Source organism: Filicampus tigris, chromosome 11 (genome assembly GCF_054856515.1).
Source record: "Filicampus tigris isolate MCC_2025a chromosome 11, RoL_Ftig_1.0, whole genome shotgun sequence".
Classification (NCBI taxonomy): Eukaryota; Metazoa; Chordata; class Actinopteri; order Syngnathiformes; family Syngnathidae; genus Filicampus; species Filicampus tigris.
Window position 1 is genome coordinate 7,574,391 of NC_141227.1, and position 23,326 is coordinate 7,597,716.

The 23,326-nt window shown below is 39.2% G+C and overlaps 2 protein-coding genes and 1 long non-coding RNA gene across 3 annotated transcripts in view; 1 reads left to right on the forward strand and 2 right to left on the reverse strand.

Moving 5' to 3' along the window:
- znf518a (zinc finger protein 518A) overlaps window positions 1–10,763 on the reverse strand; it is a 12,826-nt gene extending 2,063 nt beyond the window's left edge. The window contains exons 1-2 of the mRNA XM_086044958.1: window positions 10,329–10,763; window positions 19–2,151 (exon numbers count right to left, since the gene is read on the reverse strand). Of these exons, the coding sequence (XP_085901084.1) occupies window positions 19–2,137 (2,119 nt within the window). The 5' untranslated portion in view covers window positions 2,138–2,151; window positions 10,329–10,763. The remainder of the gene's footprint in view (window positions 1–18; window positions 2,152–10,328) is intronic.
- Window positions 10,764–11,455: 692 nt separating this feature from the next.
- LOC147139578 (uncharacterized) lies at window positions 11,456–15,659 on the reverse strand. The gene is made up of 3 exons (XR_015088620.1): window positions 15,614–15,659; window positions 11,938–12,071; window positions 11,456–11,816 (listed from the first exon to the last, which is right to left on the reverse strand). It is a non-coding gene; the product is annotated as an uncharacterized LOC147139578 (long non-coding RNA).
- A 292-nt stretch (window positions 15,660–15,951) lies between these two features.
- Window positions 15,952–20,735, forward strand: ccnj (cyclin J). Its single transcript, XM_086044967.1, is given in 7 exon segments — window positions 15,952–16,100; window positions 16,225–16,317; window positions 17,376–17,586; window positions 17,669–17,968; window positions 19,470–19,629; window positions 19,796–20,028; window positions 20,031–20,735. Coding segments are annotated over 6 exon segments (1,026 nt in total). The 5' UTR covers window positions 15,952–16,100; window positions 16,225–16,248; the 3' UTR covers window positions 20,084–20,735.
- The last annotated feature ends 2,591 nt before the right edge of the window (window positions 20,736–23,326 follow it).

Consider the following 23,326-nt stretch of genomic DNA (forward strand, 5'->3'; position numbering starts at 1 on the left):
TATCATTTGCAGGCTTACCATGCGGTGTAATAGCAGGTTGGGAAAGAGGGGGCCACTTGCTGTGACTGCTTTGAGTGCCTCCATCAACAGCTGACAAACTGCAATCTGGGAAAACACTAGAGGAGGGAAGTTGCAAGTTCTCGGGACAGACTTGGACGGTCGTCTTTGTTAAACTTGACAGGACGCTTTTGTCAAGAACGGCCCCCAAGAAGTGCAGGGATTTATTTGCATCATCACATTCTCTTTCAGATGGCAAGAACGAATCTTTAAACACAACAGGCTGGTCTATGAGAACATTTCGAGGCCCAGCTGGCTTTGCAGCGCAAGGTGAAGGAAGTTCAGGCGCTAATGGTGCATGTGCTGATGTAAAGACTTCTTGGGGTTTATGATGATCGGACACCAGTACCGAGACCGGCGCTGTTGTGTCAGGATTTGGTAGTTTGCACTGGTCCTCCACCGGAAGACTGTCTATTGTCAGTAAAGGGCTTTGTGACACCCACTGTTTCTCTTTGACAGGATTTTTCTTGAGCACAATCTTTAAGGCTAATTCAGAGGCTACTTTCTTTACCTTTTTAGATCTGGACTTTCTTTGCCGGTTTCTTCGCAGAGTCTTATTTTTAGGTTTGTCTTTACAAGTGGCTTTCTGCTCTTGGCTCTCATTTGTGACCAATGGCTCACCAGAAATATTGATTCCATGCAAACTGAATTGCACATCTTCAGGCCTTACATTTGCCCCATTAGTCTTTAATTCCTCATTTTCTCCATTTTCCAGGATCTGGACACACTCAGGGGGTTCATTGTGGGTGGAAGTTAATGTATTTTTACTTAGTTTAGTTTCATTCTCAAGACAATGTGGGTCCTCATTCAAAATTACTTGACCTTCCTTTTGGCCAACATCAAAATAAGCATCGCCAGCAGGATTTTCAGGGGCAAGACTTTCTTTTTCTGTCTTCTCCACCATCTTCAGCCTTTTAGCATAGGTAGCACCATTCTGAGCCAACGTTATCTTGTTCTGGACCGTGAGGACAGTGAGATCCTCAGGGTTAGGCATAATGCCGTTCTCGGACTTTGGATGGACGTTAATGTCTTGAGGAACATTAGACAGAACAGACTTGAGAGCCTTGGTCCATTTCTGGTCACACTTTTCCCCTGCAACGGATTTCATTAAAAACTGCTGGGTCTTCTCTAGTGTAGTTTGGGGATCAGATAAATGACAGTATTTATCTAAGAAGTCTCTACCTGGAAGAGAAAGGCAGTCTTGTGTCAACCAGCACATGTCCCTCACTGTACTCCTTGTTAACCTCGTCTTAATTTGACTGTTTGATTTCCTTGCTATGGACCGTATTTCCTTCTTTTTCTGGTTACCTTTCTGGCAACTATGGTTTGCATTAATGTGCTTTGCAAGCACCCACTTCTGAGATGCTTCATAGGCGCAGTGGGGACAGCGGAAAATTTGATTTGCTGTTATGGACCCAAACCGAGTATTGTTCTTCTGAAGTTCAATTTCATTTGCTCTTTGGAGGCCAAGATGATGTACACACATATGCTCTAAAAATGCAGTCACATTGTCAGTAGAGAATCTCTGACACTTATCACATGAATATTTGCCATTTTGGCAGTGACGCATTGTGAGATGTGCACTCAGTTCAGACCATGTGCGTTTCACGTCATCATTACAAATGCTGCAACTGGAAAAAGTGTCCTTGTGGCTTAACAGATGAACTTGAAGGTAGGAGAAATCGTGTGCATCAAAAGGACACATATGACAAGAAAAAACAGGTGAGCTCCCACTGTGGTATTCCTCAAAGTGTCCAATCAAGTCTTTGGGAACATATTCCAGATTGTCCTTGCATTGACTACATCTAAACCTGAGTGCATCTATAGGCCTACTATGGTTTGTCCAGCATCCACTGTGTTGTGCCGCTACATGTGGCTTCTCTGATGAAGGCGACTCTGAGCTTTGCTTGGGTTTCTCTGGTATCTTCTTTGGTCCATTTTTAGCTTCACGTTGCATAGTTGGGAGCTGAGTTGCACGTTTCCTCCGGCGGAGCCGTTTGTGCCAAACTCTATTCTTCTTGCGTACGCACGTTTTTTTATTTACAGCAGGGGGAACTTTGTAACTATCCACCAAATCCATTGGCTTTCAGGTTTCTGAAAATGAGCACACACACAAAAAAAAAAAGTAAAAATCAACACACAAGGCACAACCACTTACGGGTCATTCCATGCCATATCACCCAGTGGGTTTAACCAAGCAAATTTTGATTATAATGAAACTTTGTGTACCCATTGATGGTGATGGCACAACACTAAATCTCAAATTATAGCTCAATCGGAGCAGGGGTTTGGGAGGTACAGACCACCGAATTTAAACATTTTCTGCAAAAAGGGATATGGACGCCTTCCTTTTGAATTGTAAATGGGACGTCACTTGTATAGTACCGAAGGTAGCAAAGCGCTTCACACTGTACCTTCATTTACCTATCGATGACGCAGCATCACGAGCAACTGGGGGTTAATAAGTATCTTGCTCAAGGATACTTCAACACGGTCACAATGGCTGTGGATCGAACCCACAACCTTTGGGTTGGGAGACGACCACTCTACCACTGATCCATGTCGCCCACCTTATATATTAAACCCTTATATCTCAGGAACTACTGGGTCAATCACAGCTATTGTTGGAAAAGGAAACAAGGCAACAAAGATTCCAAATCAACAGCGGTCCTCGAGGGCCGCTATCCTGCATGTTTTTTATGTTTCCCTCCTCCAAAACACTTAACTGAAAGCATCACAATCCCTATAAGGCTCTTGTGGAGCTGGCTGATGCGCTGATCATTTGAATCAGGTGTGTTGGAGGAGGGTAACATCTAAAACTTGCAGGATAGTGGCCCTCGAGGACTGGAGCTTTGACACCTGTGATTTAGAAAATTGAGCATATTTTACTAACTTCAACTTTTGACCTATAATTTATTTGACCTTGTGGATCATGTTTTGTTCATGAAATGCAATTTCTCACGTGTTCTCTAAAACAAAAAGGTTTTAGAGATGTACAATTTTTAAGCGGCAATAAGGTGTTAAAGTAGCGATACTCTCATGATCTATTATTGAATATCTGAGGATACAGATTCTTTGACTCCTTATTGCCGCTAAAAAAATGCTACATCTTTAAAACTTTATGTTTTAGACAACGTGAGAGATTACATTTCATTCAAAAAAATTGGTAAGATCACATGAGACACAAGGCCCATTTGACCTTGTGTCAATTTGACCTTGTGTCTTGTTAACTTTACCAGTTCATATCGATTTTATATCGATTTATGATAAATCATTACATCACTAACCAGCACTGACGTTAGTTGCACCAAAATTTTCGACCGCATCACAATCACAGAGCCTGCCTACAGAAATTCACTTCTTGAACAACTTATCTGAATTTTCATATTTTCAAAATTCCATCAGGAACATTACAGTGGGACTGCATGCAGGAGAGTGTTTTAAAGATATTTAATATTTATGCTTTCAAAGAATATCCAAATTATTATTTACTTAGCAATGAAATTTCAACAATACACACTAGGGCTGTCCCAAACGATTATTTTTCTCCCGATTAATCTATCAACTATTTTTACGATCAGTCGATTAATCTAACAATAAGTTTTCGACTAATCTAGCGATTATTTTTGACTTGACGATTATTAATTCTAAAAAACACTTCTGAAAGATTATTTAAATTCTTTGTTTATTAAAGTAAAAAAAAACTTTTGAAATTGAGTGAACAGTCACATCTCTTTTAGGAAGGCATCATGACGTGCGAACATGAGGTATTTATCTATACATAACGGTGAAACAATGTGTGCGTGCATGTGCAGCAGCCCAAGTAAAAAAATTAACCAAAATATATAAATAACTAAAAAATAACATCAATTTGCTTAAACCTGAAACAGATAACGCAGTGCATACTTAAATATTATAACAATGAAAAAGCACGCATTATATATTAGTACAGTCATGGACTATGGTTATACAATACAATTTTATTTATATAGCGCATTTCATACAGCTAGAGCTGTAACAAAGCACTTCACAAACACTACAATAAATAAAAAAAACAATAAAAGGTTGTGATACACGTATTAATAAATATAGATGTAAAAAATATATGAAAATATAAATAAATAAAGCCAATAAATTAACATAAAACACTATGGAGGGAAAAGAGACGAAAATTTCAGGTCTGATCAAAAGCCCGAGAAAAGAAATGAGTCTTCAACTGCGCCCACAGAGAGCTTTCCGGAGCAGATATATATATAAACTGATGTTGCGTGTTACTGTTTATAGGTACATAAAGCAGCGGAACCAACGTAACATTACCTACAAGCACCAACACAATTTGACTGGAGTGAAATAGTTAAACGAACGTTAGCTACATAATTCACAAAGTTGAAACACGATACGGCGTAACTGCAACCCGCTGCTTCGAGAAATTAAGCTTAACGATGCACGTTAATACGTCAGACATAACAGCAATTTCAGTAAAACCGGGGGATAATAGTTAAATGGATTGAAGATAGTCCAGCTTTCTGCTTTCTCTCGTCTTTCAGTAGTCCTCCTGAGTGACGTCGCTTAAAGTGTTCGTTCATGGCTGATGTACCATGATGTGTGGTACGCCGACGTATTTTATGTCATCGATATTTGACGTTGACGGTATGTTGTGCGTCCCGACGTATTTACGTCATCGACCACGTCGACTATGCTGACTAGTCGGGACAGCTCTAATACACACTGCACACGCAAACATTTTTAAATAAAGGCAGGACCTACACATGTTAGGTCTACTGGCCATTTTTGTGTGAAGACATTTTCAAGGAATAAAATAAAAACTATTACAAATATAATTTGCCATAGCTACACACTTCAGCGAGCCTTAGCCGTCTGTATTCCAACAAGTATTATTTACTATTATGACAAGACCATCAGCAACTAAAGCGTTGGGAATACGAGCATGTAGCCAGGTTTTTGTGATTAATAACATCAGCAATAACATCATCAGTCAATCACAAGCTGCGGTACTTCAGGTAGTACAGGTCAAGCACCTGGTACTTACTCTCTCGCTCCTCTCTGGAGCATTTCCGACTTACCCAAAACAGCTAAACACATAGCAAGTGCCAATGTGAAAAATGTAGACAACTGGCATCTCCGAATACTGAAGTGTGTAAAATACAATCACTCTCAAACAAAATCAATATGTTCATGTCAAATACACATCGTCTATTGAGTTACCTTCGACAGATTTAGATACACGAGCTTTCAAAACATAGGCTGGACCTTAGTTTGATTGATTGCTTACTTGATCCAATAAACTAAAGTTTCCCATGTCAGAGTTCTACAACAGCCAATGAACATATTCCATGCGTAAATAGTACCACCCCTGCATATGGATGATTCGTCAGTTATGTTTGCAGTCACAACCAAACTTGCTAAACTGGTGATTAACGCATTCAACGGCCAATGAAATACTTCCAAAAAAAACATGGAAACTGTTTTCAACAAAAACACCGGGCGTAACTTGCGTAACACACTTTCAAAGCCCAGCGACATCAGGGCTGTGCGTCAGAGCGCACGTCATATCGCGTCACCTTCTTTGATTTTTCTGCGTTTTTCTTTTTTTTTTTATCTGGATGTAGGATATGATAGTGCCAACTCTTACTTTTCATTACAACTCATGATTGTTGAAGCATTCCACAAGAGCAGCCTTTTCCCCTACGTATGTGAACATGGTTGCAATGGGATCACCCACATGGCACACTTTTGGTTCGCCTGGACATCCCCTTAGTAAAACTTGTGTAAAATGCTCATTTTCGGTCGCATTATTGTCAAATTTGAAATGGAATTGGAGGAGCCTTTAAACTGTAATCCTGTTGTGTTATTTTAGTCCACCTAATAGAAAATTTTCCAGGCAGATTTTTGGAAAAGAAAAAAAATAGGCGGACATAAAATCTGCCTTCTCCTATGTATTCAAACCTCCGTAAGTCAGTGCCAGTCACACTTAAAAAGATTCTGACAGTTGAGGAGAAAAAGTCTAATTAGTTATCTTCAAAAAGAGACCAAAACTATGCTGATACTCCACATGGTTCAAGTACAGCTTCAGTTTTACTTTGGGTGCACCTTTTTAGGCGTTCAGGTAAAAATACCAGGGGAGTGGCAAGGAGTTTTAAACCCACTATAAGTCAAACATGGTTAAATTACTGGTTTCAATCAATTTAATCTGGTAGTTTACTTAAGCGCATAAAAAATTATCTCTTTTTGTATTTGGATATTAGGTGTGGAAACAGGTATTAAAAATAGGAAAACTTGTTTATTTGATTTTATTTGAAAATTGAAACTCCAAAATTGAAACACAGCTTGATTTTATCGTTTCATATCTGGATCACAAAAGTAAAAAAACTGTTTGATTTTAAATTTTTATTTGTAAAATACAAATAGATTAAAGCACGAGACAAAAATTTAAAAGCATCCCATATACTTGTTTTGGATTACCAGACATTGTCACCGATAGCATTTGTCATATTGACCAGTAGAAGGCGATAGCGTGGCGTCTTTTAAATGATATAGTGTAGTGCTCCATCTCCATCCCAAAAGTCTAACTGCCAACTAAACTGCTAATTACACACGTGGAGAATTTTGTATTCCACAAACGCAATTGTAGTCAAAATGCTGTGTTTAGACTAGTGGGGGATCATAAAACATATTATAAAGATAATTTTGGGGTTGACTTCTTTAATGCAAAGATTGACTCAAAAGATTGTGCAACAAAATATCAAGTTAAGGGTACCATCAATTTTGTCCAGGCCTATTTCATGAGTTTGTTTTTTAAAATAATTCTGTTGTATAGTTCTGTTGTAATAAAAGAAATGTCTGATTTTCATTGCTTAATTTTCATTAAAGTTACAGTACTATTATTATTATTTCATTCTAGCGTTCACAAAAATGCACACGGGTTGGCAGGTCTGCCGCTGATTGCTGAAACGAATTCTTGACTTGAAAAAAAAACGCATTATGAACCTTCAAACACAGTTTGTGGGCACACAGCTTGGGCACAGATGGCACTTGGGATGACAGACACACATCCCCTCAGAGTCATAAAAACCACAAACCTTCCCCTCCAATTTTGCCACGCAAGGCGACAAAAATCTGTGGTAAAACAGAGGACTAATGTTCCTTTTCCATTGGATGGGCATGGAGTCATAGTGTTTGTTGTGCTACAACTAGTGAAGTGTTTTAGTTACACAACAAAAAATTACAATTTGTACCTCTAAGTAAGATCATCACCCCCTCTTCCTGTCAGATCTCCAACTCAAGAAGGCAGACGAATCGGCAGATGAGTTTTACAAGCTAGACAGAGAGTTGACGCTCACTGCTACTCATGTAAACACCAAAGTTACATGTTTTGCTAAACATTTATAAGGCTGGGAAGCGCTGTGGGAGCATGTAACTCTGGTGCTACTACAGTGTTGCCAGCTTTAAATTAAAACAGTTAGTACCCGTCTGTAGGCCATTCCGACTCTAATTTTAAACGGCCGTCCGTCGGCAAGTCGGACTGAACGTTCACTAGCAACCCCCCCACGATGGACGATATTTGAACAGAAATAGTGACTTACTGCGCTTTGGAAGCCTGTTCACAGACTGGTGCCTCACTCAAATCTGTGCCCAAGCAACAACTCACTAGTGTACTCCCCGCGATCACCGCGGCCATCGAAGCCTCGCCGCAAAAAATAGACTAATGACGGATTGCAGACAAATGGCGGACTAAATAAAGGGATTTCCGTCTCTGCTTAATCCATCTATTTTAAATTTTTCCCATCATTCGTCAACCGTCAGCAAAACGGGCGTCAGTCGGTGACGGATAGATGGACCAGCATGTCACATAGATGGAATGCCCAGCTCTGTTAATAACTACAGTATGTTAAAGTTTATCTGAAAAAGGCTTAGATTAGCTAGAAGCCTGCATGGCATTGTATGATCTTGGTGGATTAGTGTGCCTTGAAAATTGTTGTTGTACAAACCAAAAGTTAATTGCCATGACTACCGTTGCTGCTGCTGCTGCTTCTTCTTCTGCTGCTTCTTTTAAACAAAAAACAAAACAAAAAGCAACTCCCACTGCAATAGATTAAGTTGGGTCACAAAAGAAATACTGACATAGAGTGAAGCCGCAATAACCGAACCACTAAGAAGGAACAATGTACTTAAAATATCGGTGGAAATAGCTACATCTTTCTTTTTTGAATCAACACATTGTTTTGTTTACCGGAAGTTTTTTTTTTGTTGTTGTTGTTTTTTTAACAGTGTGGGGTTTGCGGTTTGGGGTGAGGTCTTAAGTAATAGGTGGCTGCGCAATGCCTGTTGAAGTGTTTGGAAATACGATAATAAAAGAAATGAAGAAAAAAAAAAAAAAGCACAGCGTTTTCTCCAAAAACGATATAGTCCATCATATCCTATGCTCATTGCCAAGACGTGACAGTTGTTCTGTAATATTGAGTAAGTTAATCAAAATAATAAAATATTGAGATCATATTACACAGACAGAATGAATAAATGGCATTTGCTCTTACCTGAATAAACTTAAAAAATTTTAAATGGAAAATCCGAATTATACTAGTTCTGTGACATAAAATGTTAATTTTACGTATATTTGACATACTTATTTCTTATTAATGTAAATGTGCTGTTGTTTATTCTTAAGTTCATAAAAAATAAAAATGTTTTGGTGGGTGACTGTCAATCCAGACGAATAAAAGTTTAATCATGGATCACTAATAATCAAGTTGGTATTGTTTTAACAATAATTATTCTTTAGGCAAGGCAAGGGAGTTTTATTTATAGAGCACATTTCAGACACAAGGCAACTCAATAATACACAAGCAAAGGCAACAACGACATTTACAAACAACAGTTGATATTCAAAAGCAAAGCAGAGAAAACAAAAGTAGCTAACAGAATTACAACAGTTAAACACATTAGCAGAAAAATTGAAAAACATTTAAAACTAAAGTAAAGAAATAAAAGTGGGTTTCTAAAATACATGTATATAAAAGGGAAAAAAATATTTGAAATTGTTTAGAGGATCTTAATCAAAGGTATGAGGAAAAAAGCAAAGTTTTTAACCGGGATTTAAAAGCATGTACACTCAGGGCTGACTTCACTTTTGTTGGCAGCTTATTCCATTTGTGTGCAGCATAACAGCTACCTTGAACTCTGAGTTCCACTAATTGACCCAAGTATGCAGATCTCAGAGCCCTACAGTGTGTGTGTGTGTGTATATGTGCGTATGTATGTATGTGCGTATGTATGTATGTATGTGTATATATATGTATGTGTATATATATGTATGTGTATATATATGTATGTGTATATATATATATATATATATATATATATATATATATATATATATATATATATATATATATTCAATCAGCATTTCATTCATGTATTAGTTAAGACATTATTTTTGTAGCCCCCCACCCGCACCCCCCACCACCACACGCACCCTTTTCTCCTCCAGTTTCAAAATCTTATCTGCGCCCCTGGCACACAGTAACTGTTGATGCTGAGACACAAGTGAATGGAACAGAGATCCTGGCACCGTACAGTATACGCATAATGGAGGCACTAATAATGTCCACCTGTTGCTGGCTACGGTTCGTTTCTGCGTAGAAATCCTATCATTTCCCTAAGGCGAAACAACACGGAACTCTTCTCAACAACCAGGTGTCTCTCGCTATAGGCTATGTCCATATCTGCTTGATCGCCATATACAGTAAATGCACTAAGAAGTAGTTACATTAAAATGACTGTCGGAGTTTGCAAAAGCACTAAAATATTAAGTGGAATAAGTCTCCAAAGTAACCATATCATAGCAGCCTCGTCGGCGAGCGGGGCGGCCATTATACTATAACTTAACCACAATAAAGTGACGACGAGACTGTAAACGACAGACGCTTTAGGGAATTGGGAAGTGACGATTTGAAAGCACCAAGTCAAAGACTTGCCACTGCTTTAACTTCCCAGGAAAACACGCTTTAAGTGTTGGCTATCGAGCGAACGGCGAAAATGTCTCGTGAAGTGACGTTTTGGTTATTTAAACATAACGTGACGCACCAAACGCCTGCCTAGACGAAATAACTTGAAGAATAAAACGCGTAGCGACAAAAGTTACGATAATTCTACATTTTAGCGCGGCGTCGCGGTAACACTGTAATCGAAGTACCAGGTTTCATAAATGCAAATTAAAGCAGTTGTTGTTATACAATTGTCTCGGTTTTTACCTTTTCTTTTGTCGAGAGCTTGACAGCTCAGCGAGTGGCAGCCATGATGGTTTCATCATCCGGGGATTACAGTCTCTGAGCCCCCTTAGCCTTTAGCCTTTAGCCTTTAGCCTGATGGCACCAAGCGACAGCCTTGTTCTGTCTCAGGCCTCTGGCGACAGCTCGACCGGCACTCATGTGGATAGAAGCGAATTAACGGGCAAATTGCTCTTTTAAACGGCGATTAGCCTATTCCCAATACGGTAGTGGGTAGTCTACCCACTATTACACAAAAATATGACTTGTGACTAACATTATTAGTGACAATAATGTCTGGCAAAATTACTTTGGTTGTCGCAGTTGTCTTTTTATGTTACATATTTCAGGACGTGTGTTTTATTTAAAACATAATTTGGGAGTAAAAATAGTGCAGTGCAGACCTCTGCAAAGGATAAACACCTGTGGGTGGCAGTAATGTACTAGTTTTTACAAATATTATAATTACAGAATGACTGTAAAAAACACATTATTTTTATTAATCGTTTTAATATTTGGCAACTTGACATCCAACATTTTAATTTCATATATTCAAGCACATTTTTATTTCATTCAAAATGCATGTGAAGCACCGTGAGCGTATTGGTTAGCACATCCTGGCTCAAAGGTTGGCTGTTCGAATCCACGCTTTGGCCTGCCCGTGTGGGGTTTGCATGTTCTTCCATTGGGTATGTGTGTTTTCTCCAAGTACTTTAGCTTCTTCCCAAATTACAAAATCATGCATGACAGGTTAAATGAAGACTACATAAGGGGGTACAGACCTGGCTTTTTCAAATGGAGTGCTACTTCTTTGGTATTGATTCATGTGAACTAATTTGCATGAATGACTTTTGATTGTGGGTCACTGATGGTGTAGTGGTACACACGCCTGAGTTGTGTGCGGGCAGTGTGGGATCGGTTCCCGCTCAGTGACGGTGTCTGTGTGTGTGTGCCCTGCGACTGGCTGGCGACCAGTTCTGGGTGTAGTCTGCCTTTCGCCCATTGTCAGCTGGGATAGGCTCCAACACCTCCCCACGGCCCTGTACAGGATAAGCGGTTTGACAGAAGACTTTTGATTGTTTTTAATAATGATATTCATCTATGTGGCAACATGGTGGACAACTGATTAACGCATTCACTTCACAGTTCAAGAGGTCATGGGTTCAAATACGGGCTCTGGCCTTCCTGTGTGGACTTTGCACGTTCTCCATGTGCTTGTGTGTTTTTTAGTACTACGGTTAATTAAAGATCCAAACTGTCCATAGGTGCGAATGTAAGTGTGAAGGGTTGTTTTTCTATATGTGCCCTGCAATTGGCCAGCGACCAGAACAGGATGTATGTACCACAACTCTTACCCAAAAGAAGGTACAGATGAAGTTCAAACGCTTCATATTCAAACTTGTAGCCCCATGATTCAGAAGCTGACAGAGACCAGTTCTGCTCCAACGACTCTGTCAATGGTTGCTGCATATACTGTAAGGCAAGGCAAGGCAAGTTTATTTGTATAGCACATTTCATGCAAAGGAGAATTCAAAGTGCTTTACATAAAACATCAAAATCATTACAGAAAGAGAAATAAAACATTAAGAATTACAAAAATCAAAATCACGTAGAGGGTGGTCGACTGGTTAGCACGTCCGCCTCACAGTTCAGAGGTCGTGGGTTTGATCCTGGCTCCGGCCTCCCTGTGTGGAGTTTGCATGTTCTCTCCGTTTTCTCCGGGTACTCCTGTTTCCTCCCACATTCCAAAAACATGCATGGTAAGTTGATTGGACTCTCTACATTGCCCCAAGGTGTGTTGTGAGTGTGGATGTTTGTCTCTGTGTGTCCTGCGATTGGCTGGCAACCAATTCAGGGTGTGCCCCGCCTACTGCCCGAAGACAGCTGGGATAGGCTCCAGCACGCCCCGCGACCCTTGTGAGGTTAAGCGGTATCGATAATGGATGGATGGAAAATCCCGTAGAATAATTTGATTAAAATTATTAAAAGCAAGGTAAGTAAAAAATAAAAAATACCATGCAGATTTCATGCATACAGAAATGTTTTTAACTTGGATTTAAACGTGTCTACATTTGGTGAAAGTTTAATCTCCACTGGCAGTTTGTGCCACTTTTTGGCAGCACAATAGCTAAATGCTGCCTCCCCATGTTTAGTCTGGACTCTGATCTGGACTAGCTGACCTGAGTCCCTGGATCTGAGGGCCCTGCTGGGTTTATATTCTTTGAACATATCATAGATAATAATACATAATTAATGTTTAAATTCTGTATTATTTGACCCAGAGGGAGCGTATACAAGTTGAACGAAAGAGGACCAAGAACTGACCCCTGGGGCACACCACAGGTTCATGTCCAATCGAATTGGAACAAAATAACTCCGGCCTTGTAAATAGGACCTAAACCAATGAAGGACCGTTCCAGAAGACCAACCCAGTTTTACAGCCTATCCGACAGGATGTTGTGATCTACGGTATCAAATGCAGCACTGAGGTCCAGCAGAACCAGAACTGGTACTTGACCAGAATCAGTGTTCAGCCTAATGTAATTTATAACACTTTGACCAGTGCTGTCTCAGTGCTGTGATGTGGTCGGAAGCAAGACTGAAATTTATCAAGAATTTCACTTTTATTCCGAAAGTCGTACGTCGAAAAAACATCCTTGCTTTTCGCTATGCATTGAGACCAATTCCCAGGTGCATTGAAACACATGTTTTGTTGATTATACTGAAGTTGGGGATCCTGTTTACATTGTACAGTATATCAGCATGGCAGAAGGTGCCTTGAAGTGGAAGTCAACCCAAACATATTTTTGTCAAGAATATATTCCCAGCAGGCCCACTAGTTGAAACACGGCATTCTGATTAATTTAGCGTTTGAGGAATATAAGTTAAGCAGTAAAATGCACTCATTTTTAGCCATCTCAGGGGGCGGCCATTTTGTCTCCTGTCGACTGAAAATGACATCACCATTTTCTGAATCTGAGCCATGATTCGTCGTTGTGAGCAGTTGTGATGTCATTTTCAGTCGACAGAAGAAAAAATGGCCGCCCCCCCCCCCGGTTGATGGCTAAAAACGAGTGGATTAACACTCACTCCACAAACGCAATATTTATCAGAATGCCCTGTTTCAACTAGTGGGCTTGCATGGAACAAAATCTTGAAAAAAAAATGTTTGCGTTGACTTCCCTTTAAGCCAAACATACAGGTACATATATACCCAAGGCATGACATTAGAGGCCTTAATTCTTAAATCTTCTTTTCTTTTACATATCACAAAAACTAGTAGTGGAAAGTGCTGGCCCGCACACACAGTTGCTCTCTCTCTCTCACCAACACATAGACACAGACAAACAAACACACAAGCACTGTTGCTACTTATTCTCCCTAGGATTGGCCATCCTGGAAAAGAAATGACTGCAAGAGCACATCACAAAATGCTCAATGAAGTGAAAAAAAGAATGCTGTCTGAAGACCTACAGAAATAATCTGGTATTAATATTTGTTTACAAATTTGCAGTAAGTAAACAATTATATCATTATCCAAGGACTGCACGGAAGAAGCCACTGCTGTCCACAAACACTGCAGGTTTGAAGTTTGCAAAAGAGTGCCTGAATGTTGCACAGCGCTACTAGCAAACTATTATGTGGCTATATGAATCCAAAATTGAGTTGTTACCCAATAGAATGTGTAAAGAATAAAAGGTCAAGAACACCACAATCAAAACCTCATCATGGTTTGAGACTGCTTTGCTGCCTTAGATCCTGGAAGTGTTGGTATCGTCAATGAAAAAATGCATTCTCGAGTTTGGCAAGGCATTATGCAGTAGATCTTAATACCGGCTGTCTGTGCCATTTGAACGGTTCAACGGGACAGAAGTAAATCAGCAAATGGAATCTTTCAACAGAAGAAAATCCACCTTCTCGGGTGGGCCCCACAATAAAGTGTTGGAAATCATTCAAACACAAACCAGTCCAAAAACACTTATAGAAACATTTTCATGAGAAACAGGAATGAGGATTGATCGCCACCATCTGTTTCATTGTTCTTTGTATGTATGTATGTATGTATGTATGTATGTATGTATGTATGTATGTATATATGTATGTATGTATGTATGTATATATGTATGTATGTATGTATGTATGTATGTATGTATGTATGTATGTATGTATGTATGTATGTATGTATGTATGCATGTATGTATGCATGCATGTATCTATGCATGTATGTATGTATGTATGTATGTATGTATGTATGTATGTATGTGTGTATTGGCACTTTTACGTATTTGTATTTTGTTTATTTTTATTTATTTTTTTGCACATACTGTATTATCAATTCAATAAAATGAATTAATTATTTCTGTGGTTACTGTGTCGCTTTGATGTTTGCGCCATTTTGTTTTCCTACTCGGAATGTCTTGTGGTCTATATTTGAGTGACAATTGGACCCATCGATGATCACTATTGCATTGTTGGTAATTTTGAGTGCTCTACATTTTATTGACAAGGGCTGTGTCTGAATGTCCGAAAAGAATGTCTAACCGTATTCCCGACCCAAACTCCCCATTCACTATCTAGAGATCGCACTAGTAGCACTACTAGTTCCATGATTCTGTTTGGCGATTCGGACAGCCATCTCACTACTTTCTCGTCGTCGTATATGACGTACCACCGTGCCTGTCATGACGCACCGACGCATTAAGATCTCCGACTATTTACGGTGATGAAAATAATTATTTTATACTGTGGACATATTGAGTGACAACCGATAGTCAGTCCTTTTCCAAGTGCATTGTAGGTAAATTTGAATGCACTGCAGTGCACTACATTTTGTCATTGAGTGACAACCGATTGTCAGTCCTTTTCCAAGTGCATTGTGGGTAAATTTGAATACACTGCAGTGCACTACATTTTTTTTCTTTTGGACATTCGGACACCCCTACAAAACAGTGTAGCCCCTTAATTGTGAATGCACTGGGGGGGGGGGGGGGGACTTTGATTCCATTGGATTAATTTAATTCGGACAAGTACATCGGTTGCACTCGATTAAAATATGTGAAACTAACATAAATCATTTGAATGTTTTTGAGGAAAGGAGTAGAAAATTACGTCCGTTGAACACATGTTAATCGTGCAACTAAAAGTTAATTACTTTTTTTCCGCAGTGACGGGAATAGTGTGGACACTCGGACACAGCCTTGAATGAGAATATTCACAAGCACGAGCCCCCAATGCTATCCACTGATTGGTTGTTAAATGTGTCTACTTACCTTTAATTGGCTGAGTCCTGTTGCTTGACTGACCATTGTGCTGCTTTCAATGACAAATTAGAAATGCGTAAAAATTAGGTTTTTGGTTGAACCATTTGGTCTTCGTTTACTTACTGAAAATCCTCATAGGTGCTCAAGCCGTCATCTTTGAATTTCGTTTATATGATTGAGTACAGCACAATTTCTAATCAGCGTGATTCATTTTATAAATGGTGGTTACTCACCTTGATTTTGTTATTTCCGGTGGCCTGAAAGCCGCAAAGGTGTTGTAGGGCTTGTAAAGAGACAAGCCTCACTGACTGATTACGGGTGCGGTGAGAAAGCATGTTCTGCTTTCATTCAAATTCATTGGAATTTATTCCGGCGAAACGGGCCGCTTTATTCCTTTCATGTGCTCACCGGGTGATTATTTGCTTTTCCAAACACTCTTTCTGTAGTGCTTTGAAACAAATTAATCAACAACGTACAGTTGCTTTTAGCGTGAACAGTGAGTACAACTGCCTGCATGTCTCCCATAAAATCAGATGTTGCAAGGATGTATTTGAACTTTTTGGACAGACGAATTCATGCCTGCTAGATTGTAAGTTTCCTTTATATACATTTTTTTTTAGATGCTTCAATATCCTCTGTGTTAAATGGAGCTAGAAGACCAGTGGTGGAAAGGACAGCTGGCAAAAGATATTTACCAGGCGCTGCGAAGCAATGTAAGTGTGCTGTGTGCGATTTTGAGTGGCAGTTTGGGGGGGTCGGGCCGGGGGGGTTTTCGTTCACCATTTTCAAAACTGCGATCAACTGTTTTTTCTGCCCTTTATTTTAAACCTGAAAGTTATACACGGCAACATTGTTGTCTACTTCGGTGAAGGTTTTTAACGCCGGGCATTCTTTTGTTAGTAACTTGCTGTCATCGGGTCTTGAGACAAATCACCCTTTTATTTTATGATGGGTAGGTATTGTTTGTTTGGAAATTCGCTGTAGTGTGACATCACAAACGAGCAACATTTCAGAACAGCTGTTTCATAACTTTAAAGTCTGAGTTGAGTAAAACTGTCTGTTAATGTAGATATATCAATCCCCCCCCTACAGTGTATCATATTTTGCATTTTGCTGCGATTCAAATTGAAAATAAAATGTTATAGCATGCTGACATTTAATCTCTGTCGAATTGAAATTTAATCTCTGTCGAATTTCAAAATAGGTTGTGATCAATTTTCTTTTAATGATGATTCTTATTTTTTTTAGTTATGATGATTCTCAATTTATGATTCACAATCAGTAAACAAATGCTTATTTTTTTAATAAATGTATGATCAAACTGTTTTTATAACAGTTCCATACATTTGAAAAAAAACAAACAATTTATGGCAAAGAATGTGACCCAGAATTTTTATGATCGGAAAATCTATCGTGGGGGGGGGGGGTGGCATGGCTCAGTGGTAGAGTGATCATCTCCCAACCCAAAGGTTATGGGTCCGATCCCTGGCCAATGTGACCATGTCGAAGTATCCTTGAGCAAGATACTGAACCCTCGGTTGCTCCTGATGCTGCGTCATCAGTAGGTAAATGAAGAACAGTTTGAAGCACTTTGAGTACCAAAGGTAGAAAAGTGCTATACAAGTGACAATCCATTTACCATTTTACCATCTAGCCTAAGGAGTCTGTTTTGTGCATTCACAAGGTACGCGTTGCATGCATAGTATAGTGACAGATTGAGGCCAAACTACAGCTACAGTACCGTTCTCAAATGCAAAATGTTGTCATTCAGGAGCTCAAACTGCCCTCCTTCAAAGGCCAGTCCCCTCAGCTCAACTTCAGGCGATACTTTGCTGACCTCATAGCCATCATCAGCAACCATTTCCGGCTATGTCCCACAGCTAGACACCTTGCTGTGTACCTGCTGGACCTCTTCATGGACCGCTACGATGTCACTGTGCAGCAGCTTCACATGGTCTCGCTTACATGTCTTCTTTTGGCCAGTGAGTGTGAAAATACGCCCATTTGTGGGAAGGGGATTTCTGCAGTTTTGTATGTAGTAATGCTCTGCTTTCCTTGCTGCAGGTAAATTTGAAGAAAGGGAGGACAGGGTTCCAAAATTGGAGACTCTGAACAGTCTGGGGTGCATGCGCTCCATGAACCTAGTTATGACCAAGCAGGCTCTACTACACATGGAGCTTTTCCTGCTAGAATCCTTCCAGTGGAACCTGTACCTCCCCACAGCAGCACATTTCATAGAGTATTACCTTTCTATCGCAGTTCATGACGGGGATCTACACGATGGGTGGCCTATGACCTGTCAAAAGAAAATGAAACTCTACATGGCCAAGTATGCTGATTACTTCTTGGAAGTCTCCCTGCAAGGTATTTTACTCCTGCATAATTTTATTGTATCAACTACAAGAGTAATATCATACTTTCAGATGTGTATTAATAATAAATGCATTATTGTGGATTCTTGCATTTATATCTAACCACACACCCAACATTCTCTGTAGTTTTCTGACTGTTTTGGATGTTTCAGCGAGACACATGTAGGGGCCATGGTAACACTGTACAGACCCTTGTCATGATTACGCAGATGCACCCAATGAAGTGTCCAGTGACTGTAATCCTGGGTCACTGTTTTGCATTCTGTTGTTTGGAATTGATATATCATATAAAATTGAATTGCTACCACTACAGCAATCAAATTAGAAGGCTCAAAGACACCATTAGACCATTCCTTGAAATGTTCCTGCCACATGGAATCTCCATTGTTTTATTATATGGTGGAAAACATGTTTTCACAAGTACGTATATATTGGTCTTCTTGTAAGGATCGCACTTTGGGCCAGTAACTTGTGTTACTATGGTATCCCTTTATCCAAATGAATACCTTTTAAATTATTATTATTAAAATTGTCTTGAGGAGTTGAGGGCCCCCCATGGTCATATTTAGATTTTCCACTGAATCATGTTGTTAATACGGCTTGGCTTTACAGTTAAGTAGCTGTATTGTAAGTGACTGAGTCACACATGGTTGGACCTTTTCTGCGATGCTGCTTGATCTGCCTTCAAGCGGATGCAGTGACATCTCGCCAGCGACAGACAATCAGTCATAATTTTACACTTTACCTGTTATCAAACCATTGGAGAGCTCTCAGTACTTTTTCTCGCTCTACCAAAATTGTTAGCTTTCTTTTTTTTTTAGGTTTATCTTAATTAATTTTAGATGACTGCACATAAATACAATCATGTCAAATGAGCATTATCTACAACATTATTTCTGAAAGCCAGAACATACTCGAATGTTCGGACAAGCTGCCGACATTGGAGTGGTGTCTATTTTTTTTTGGCAATGTTGGCACATGCACGGATCCATACTAATTGTCAACTGTAATTTGACAGCTTGGTCATGAAGTGCTGACCCCACAAATGAAAACACAAATGTTGCTTTTACTTTATCTGCATGGTGCCTTTCATTTTTCTTCAGACTCTGGACTTTTGAAAACAAGTAGCCACTTGCCTAGTCAACGCCATAGTGATGCTAACGGTCATCACAGTAATGAAAGTCTTACACATTGTTCAGAGGGTCGTGATGAGCAGTGGCTCATTTGAATGAGACAAAACTCTTGAAACGGAGTAATTTTAACCCGGGCTCTTAACAACTTGATTGTTTAGTGTGCTGTAATTCTTCATCATTTGCCTATACTGAGCAAAGAAAGTCTGAGACCTTTTATTAAAACACCTCAGAGCTGTTTTTAAATTGAAGGAGGAGGGGAGAAATCTCCTTTACACTTATACACAAATGAAATCCCATGTTTCTATGTTTACATAATATTAACAGTCTCCTCTATTTTTGTTGTAATTGTTCTTTTCCTAGATCATGTGTTTTTTTGTTTTGCACCCTCTCTGGTGGCTGCTGCATGCGTGGCTGCCTCACGACTCATCCTGCATGTATCCCCTACATGGGCACCCCGATTGCAGCAGCTCTCAGGCTATACATGGGAGAACCTAGTCCCATGTGCTGAGAAACTCCTCATGTGTGTATATGACAATGAATAATAAAAATTCACATTAAACCTTGTGAAAGGTTACTGTTGTTAAGGAACACAAATGCAAACACAAAGTGCATTTAAATCAAGCCCTGCATATTCTGTCTATTGAAATATTTAACTCTGCAGTTACTCTTTGTCATTTTTTGTTCAGTGCACATGACAGTGATGTCAAAGAGGCCAACAAGCAGAAGTGCCAGCAGGCCGGCCAACAACCACAGCAGCAAGGTCAGACGGTGTACCACAGTTCGAGCCAGGCAGCCACTGTGGCCCAGTACCTGCACCGGCCCGTCATGCAGTATGCCCAGCAAACTGCACAGCCAGCTCTAGTGGCAAACCACAGGCCTGCCTTTCTGGCCCGCACCACCACCCTGCAGGTCTCAAATGGACACCCACAGGGCAGTACTCAGGCCATCACTACCTCATTGGATCCAAAGTCTAACCTTACCAACCGGGTTTACCAAGTCGGTATGCACTACAGTTGTGCTCCATGCTTTGACAGGTGATGGACTTTTGGAATTTAGTGATTGAGAAGAAACTAATTTACTACTAAAAGGTATTCCATTGTATGAAAAAGCATGTTTTTATTTTGAAGGGACTTGACGGAATGGATGGCGTACTTTGGATCACAAGATTTAAGCTATGTGCCATATGCATGATCTGTAGTAATTTTCTGTGGAGAGCCAGTATTTGGATTTTTGTTCAATTGATAGCTTGTATGAGTGCTGTTTGAGTACCACTAGTGACTTTGCACTACTGTATGACTCGTATCAATATAATTTTGCATGTTATTTATTTAAGACAAAGTACCTTAAAAATATTGAACACAGTAAAGTGCCTTACATCTGTGTTGTTAATGACTGGTAAATTGAAGAAAGAGCAGCAAAGATCAATGTCCGTTTGTGGGCAATTAATATTTTGTGAGCACAATTGCTGTATTTTTCTGTACATGTATAGATATTTTGTTTACATATTTGTGAACTGTGAAAAGAATCGGTTCATATGCGGAGAAATTGTTGCTCTTCTATAGACAAATTATTTCAGTCAGCTGTGCAATAATGCTCATTTTAAATAAAGTAAAAATCTCTGTTGAACTCGCCTAAAATGGTGTGGTGTTCGTGTTCACCCAAATATCTATTGACACTATTGCAGGCACGAGAACAAATAAGGCCCAGAGAGTGACGCATCAGCCCATCTGCACTCGGAAAAAAAGTGCCCTTTCTGCTAGACCTAAATTTTTTTTTATATCAATATATCACTATTTAAAAATGTATATATATGTGTATATATATATATATATATATATATATATATATATATATATATATATATATATATACATATATATACATATTTTTTGTATATATATATATATATATATATATATATATATGGCACATTTGTAAGTATTTTTTAGTTTTTACATTTATTTTTGTAACGTGTTTTTTTGTGAAAGTCTAGAATGCATGTTCGTTTATTTCAGAATAGTTAAGTAAAATAAGTTGAGATCAGAGGGTTTATCCATCCATCCATCCATTATCTACATCCATCCATTATCTATACCGCTTTATCCTCACGAGTGTCACGGCGGTGCTGGAGCCCATCCCAGCTGTCTTCGGGCAGTAGGCGCGTACACCCTGAACTGGTTTCCAGCCAAACGCAGGCCGCACAGAGAGAAACAAACATACACACTCACATCACACCTAGCACTAGCATGCCCAGAAGCCTGTCATTTGACTATTTCTGCTTTACATTTGTCTATGTCACCCCGCCATACCCCCGGCGGCTTTGGCAGGTAATGGCCAATTTACAAATTAAAGCTATCTAATTGTAGCCAGCAGAGTTGTTTGTCAAATATCACCCAGATTTGTAGTTCAATGGTTGTAAAAAAAAAGTTGTAAAAAACCTTGGGCATTCTAGGGGCAATTTAGAGTGTTCAATTAACCTACCATGCATGTTTTTGGAATGTGGGAGAAAACCCGCATAGGCACAGGGAGAACAGAGCCGGAATTGAACCCATGACCTCTGAACTGTGAGGCAGACATGCTAACCAGTCAACCACTGTGCCGCATGGGTTTTGAATGTATTGTTGAGATATTTTTTAAATATTGTACTACTTTAGGTGCTTAAATGTTAGGTGTCTCACTTTATTTAAAAAATGTATGATCGCAAAGTAATTGAGGGCAGAAAATCAATGGTATGCCATGGATAGAGAAAGTGAGGTTCTCGCATCAGTATTCTCCTCAATTCTGTGTTTTCTTGGGTTGCTCCAGAGAATAGATCCATGAACATCCACAAAGCCCCGGACATGAAATGGGATTTTATTTATTTATGTATTTATTTATTTGTTTGTTTGTTTGTTTGTTTGTTAGCTTGTTTGTTTGTTAGCTTGTTTGTTTGTGGCCACAATGTCGATGAAACATGGACACAAAATGATCATTTTTGGCCATGAGATAGATATAATAGTCGGACAAAATCTAAAATTCTTATGAACAACTTTGACATCTGGGTAAGCACATTATGTATATCTTTACTGGAAACTGTACAGACCAATCTCTTAAAGTCAAGTGTCATTTAGTATTCTGTTCCCATCAGTTGTCTGTAATGTACTCTTAAGATTTTTTGGGAAAGGTCCTTTTGGGAAAGCGCTAGCTTCTACCTCGACCATTTCCATAAAAAGAGCTCTGTCCCTTATCCAATTTTTCAATGTGGAGCTATAAATTGTATTGAATGACCATAAATTTGCATTTTGTGTACACTTTATATTTATATTGTTTCACCAACAACAACAATAATAAAACAAAAATCCATGTGCCCCCTTCTCAACTTTGAGCATTTTGCGACAAACTGTGTGTCCGTTAGTCATCATCCGTCTGCAGCAAGGATACCCTTCCGTTGTCCGTCATTTGCCTTTTTTATTTAAAAAAATAATGTATACTATAGACCGGTCCGCCTCTAAGTTTGAACTGGCGTCCGTCGGTGATTCAGACTAAACCTTTCACTAGCATTTAAATTAAATAGACTGACTGCTCATTATATCAGAGAATCATTTTTAATTCAAGGAGAAATTAATTCCAACTGTAGTCAAAATTATTAATCTATAGTCAAAATAATTACAATGATTAATTATTAAAATGTCAAATCTTTGTTTCAAAAATACATGAACACTTCGTTCAATTCAAATAAACACAATTCATGAACACAGACATTTTTAATTCTACAAGTAAAATAAGATTGCCCATTCTTCCTTTTTTTCAAATCATGTTGTCACTAAGAAGGAAAGAATTGTTCAGCACCACGGTCAGCTCTATGTATTGTGACCCTTCCCCACCACCCTAGCATTTCATTGAATCCAACCCATAAAATCAAACTCAGAACATGCAGAGAAATATAGTATAGTACAAAAATCGTGAAGACAAAAACAGGACAGCTTTGGAAAAACAGTCTTGTCAAAATATGATTCATAAGTACGTTTTTGAGGAGTTTTGTGCAAACGCACAAATAGATGTATTGGCTACATGTCGTGTTTTTAAAGATCGCCTACATCCACACGAAATAAAATCATCCCTTACGCATCAAAGGTTAAAAAAAGCGTCTATTCACGTTTTTTTTCTTTATTCGTCTCCCCTTTTAACGTGTGCGTTGATTGGCTCTCTGTGATGTGTGTAGCCAATCAGCGATCGCC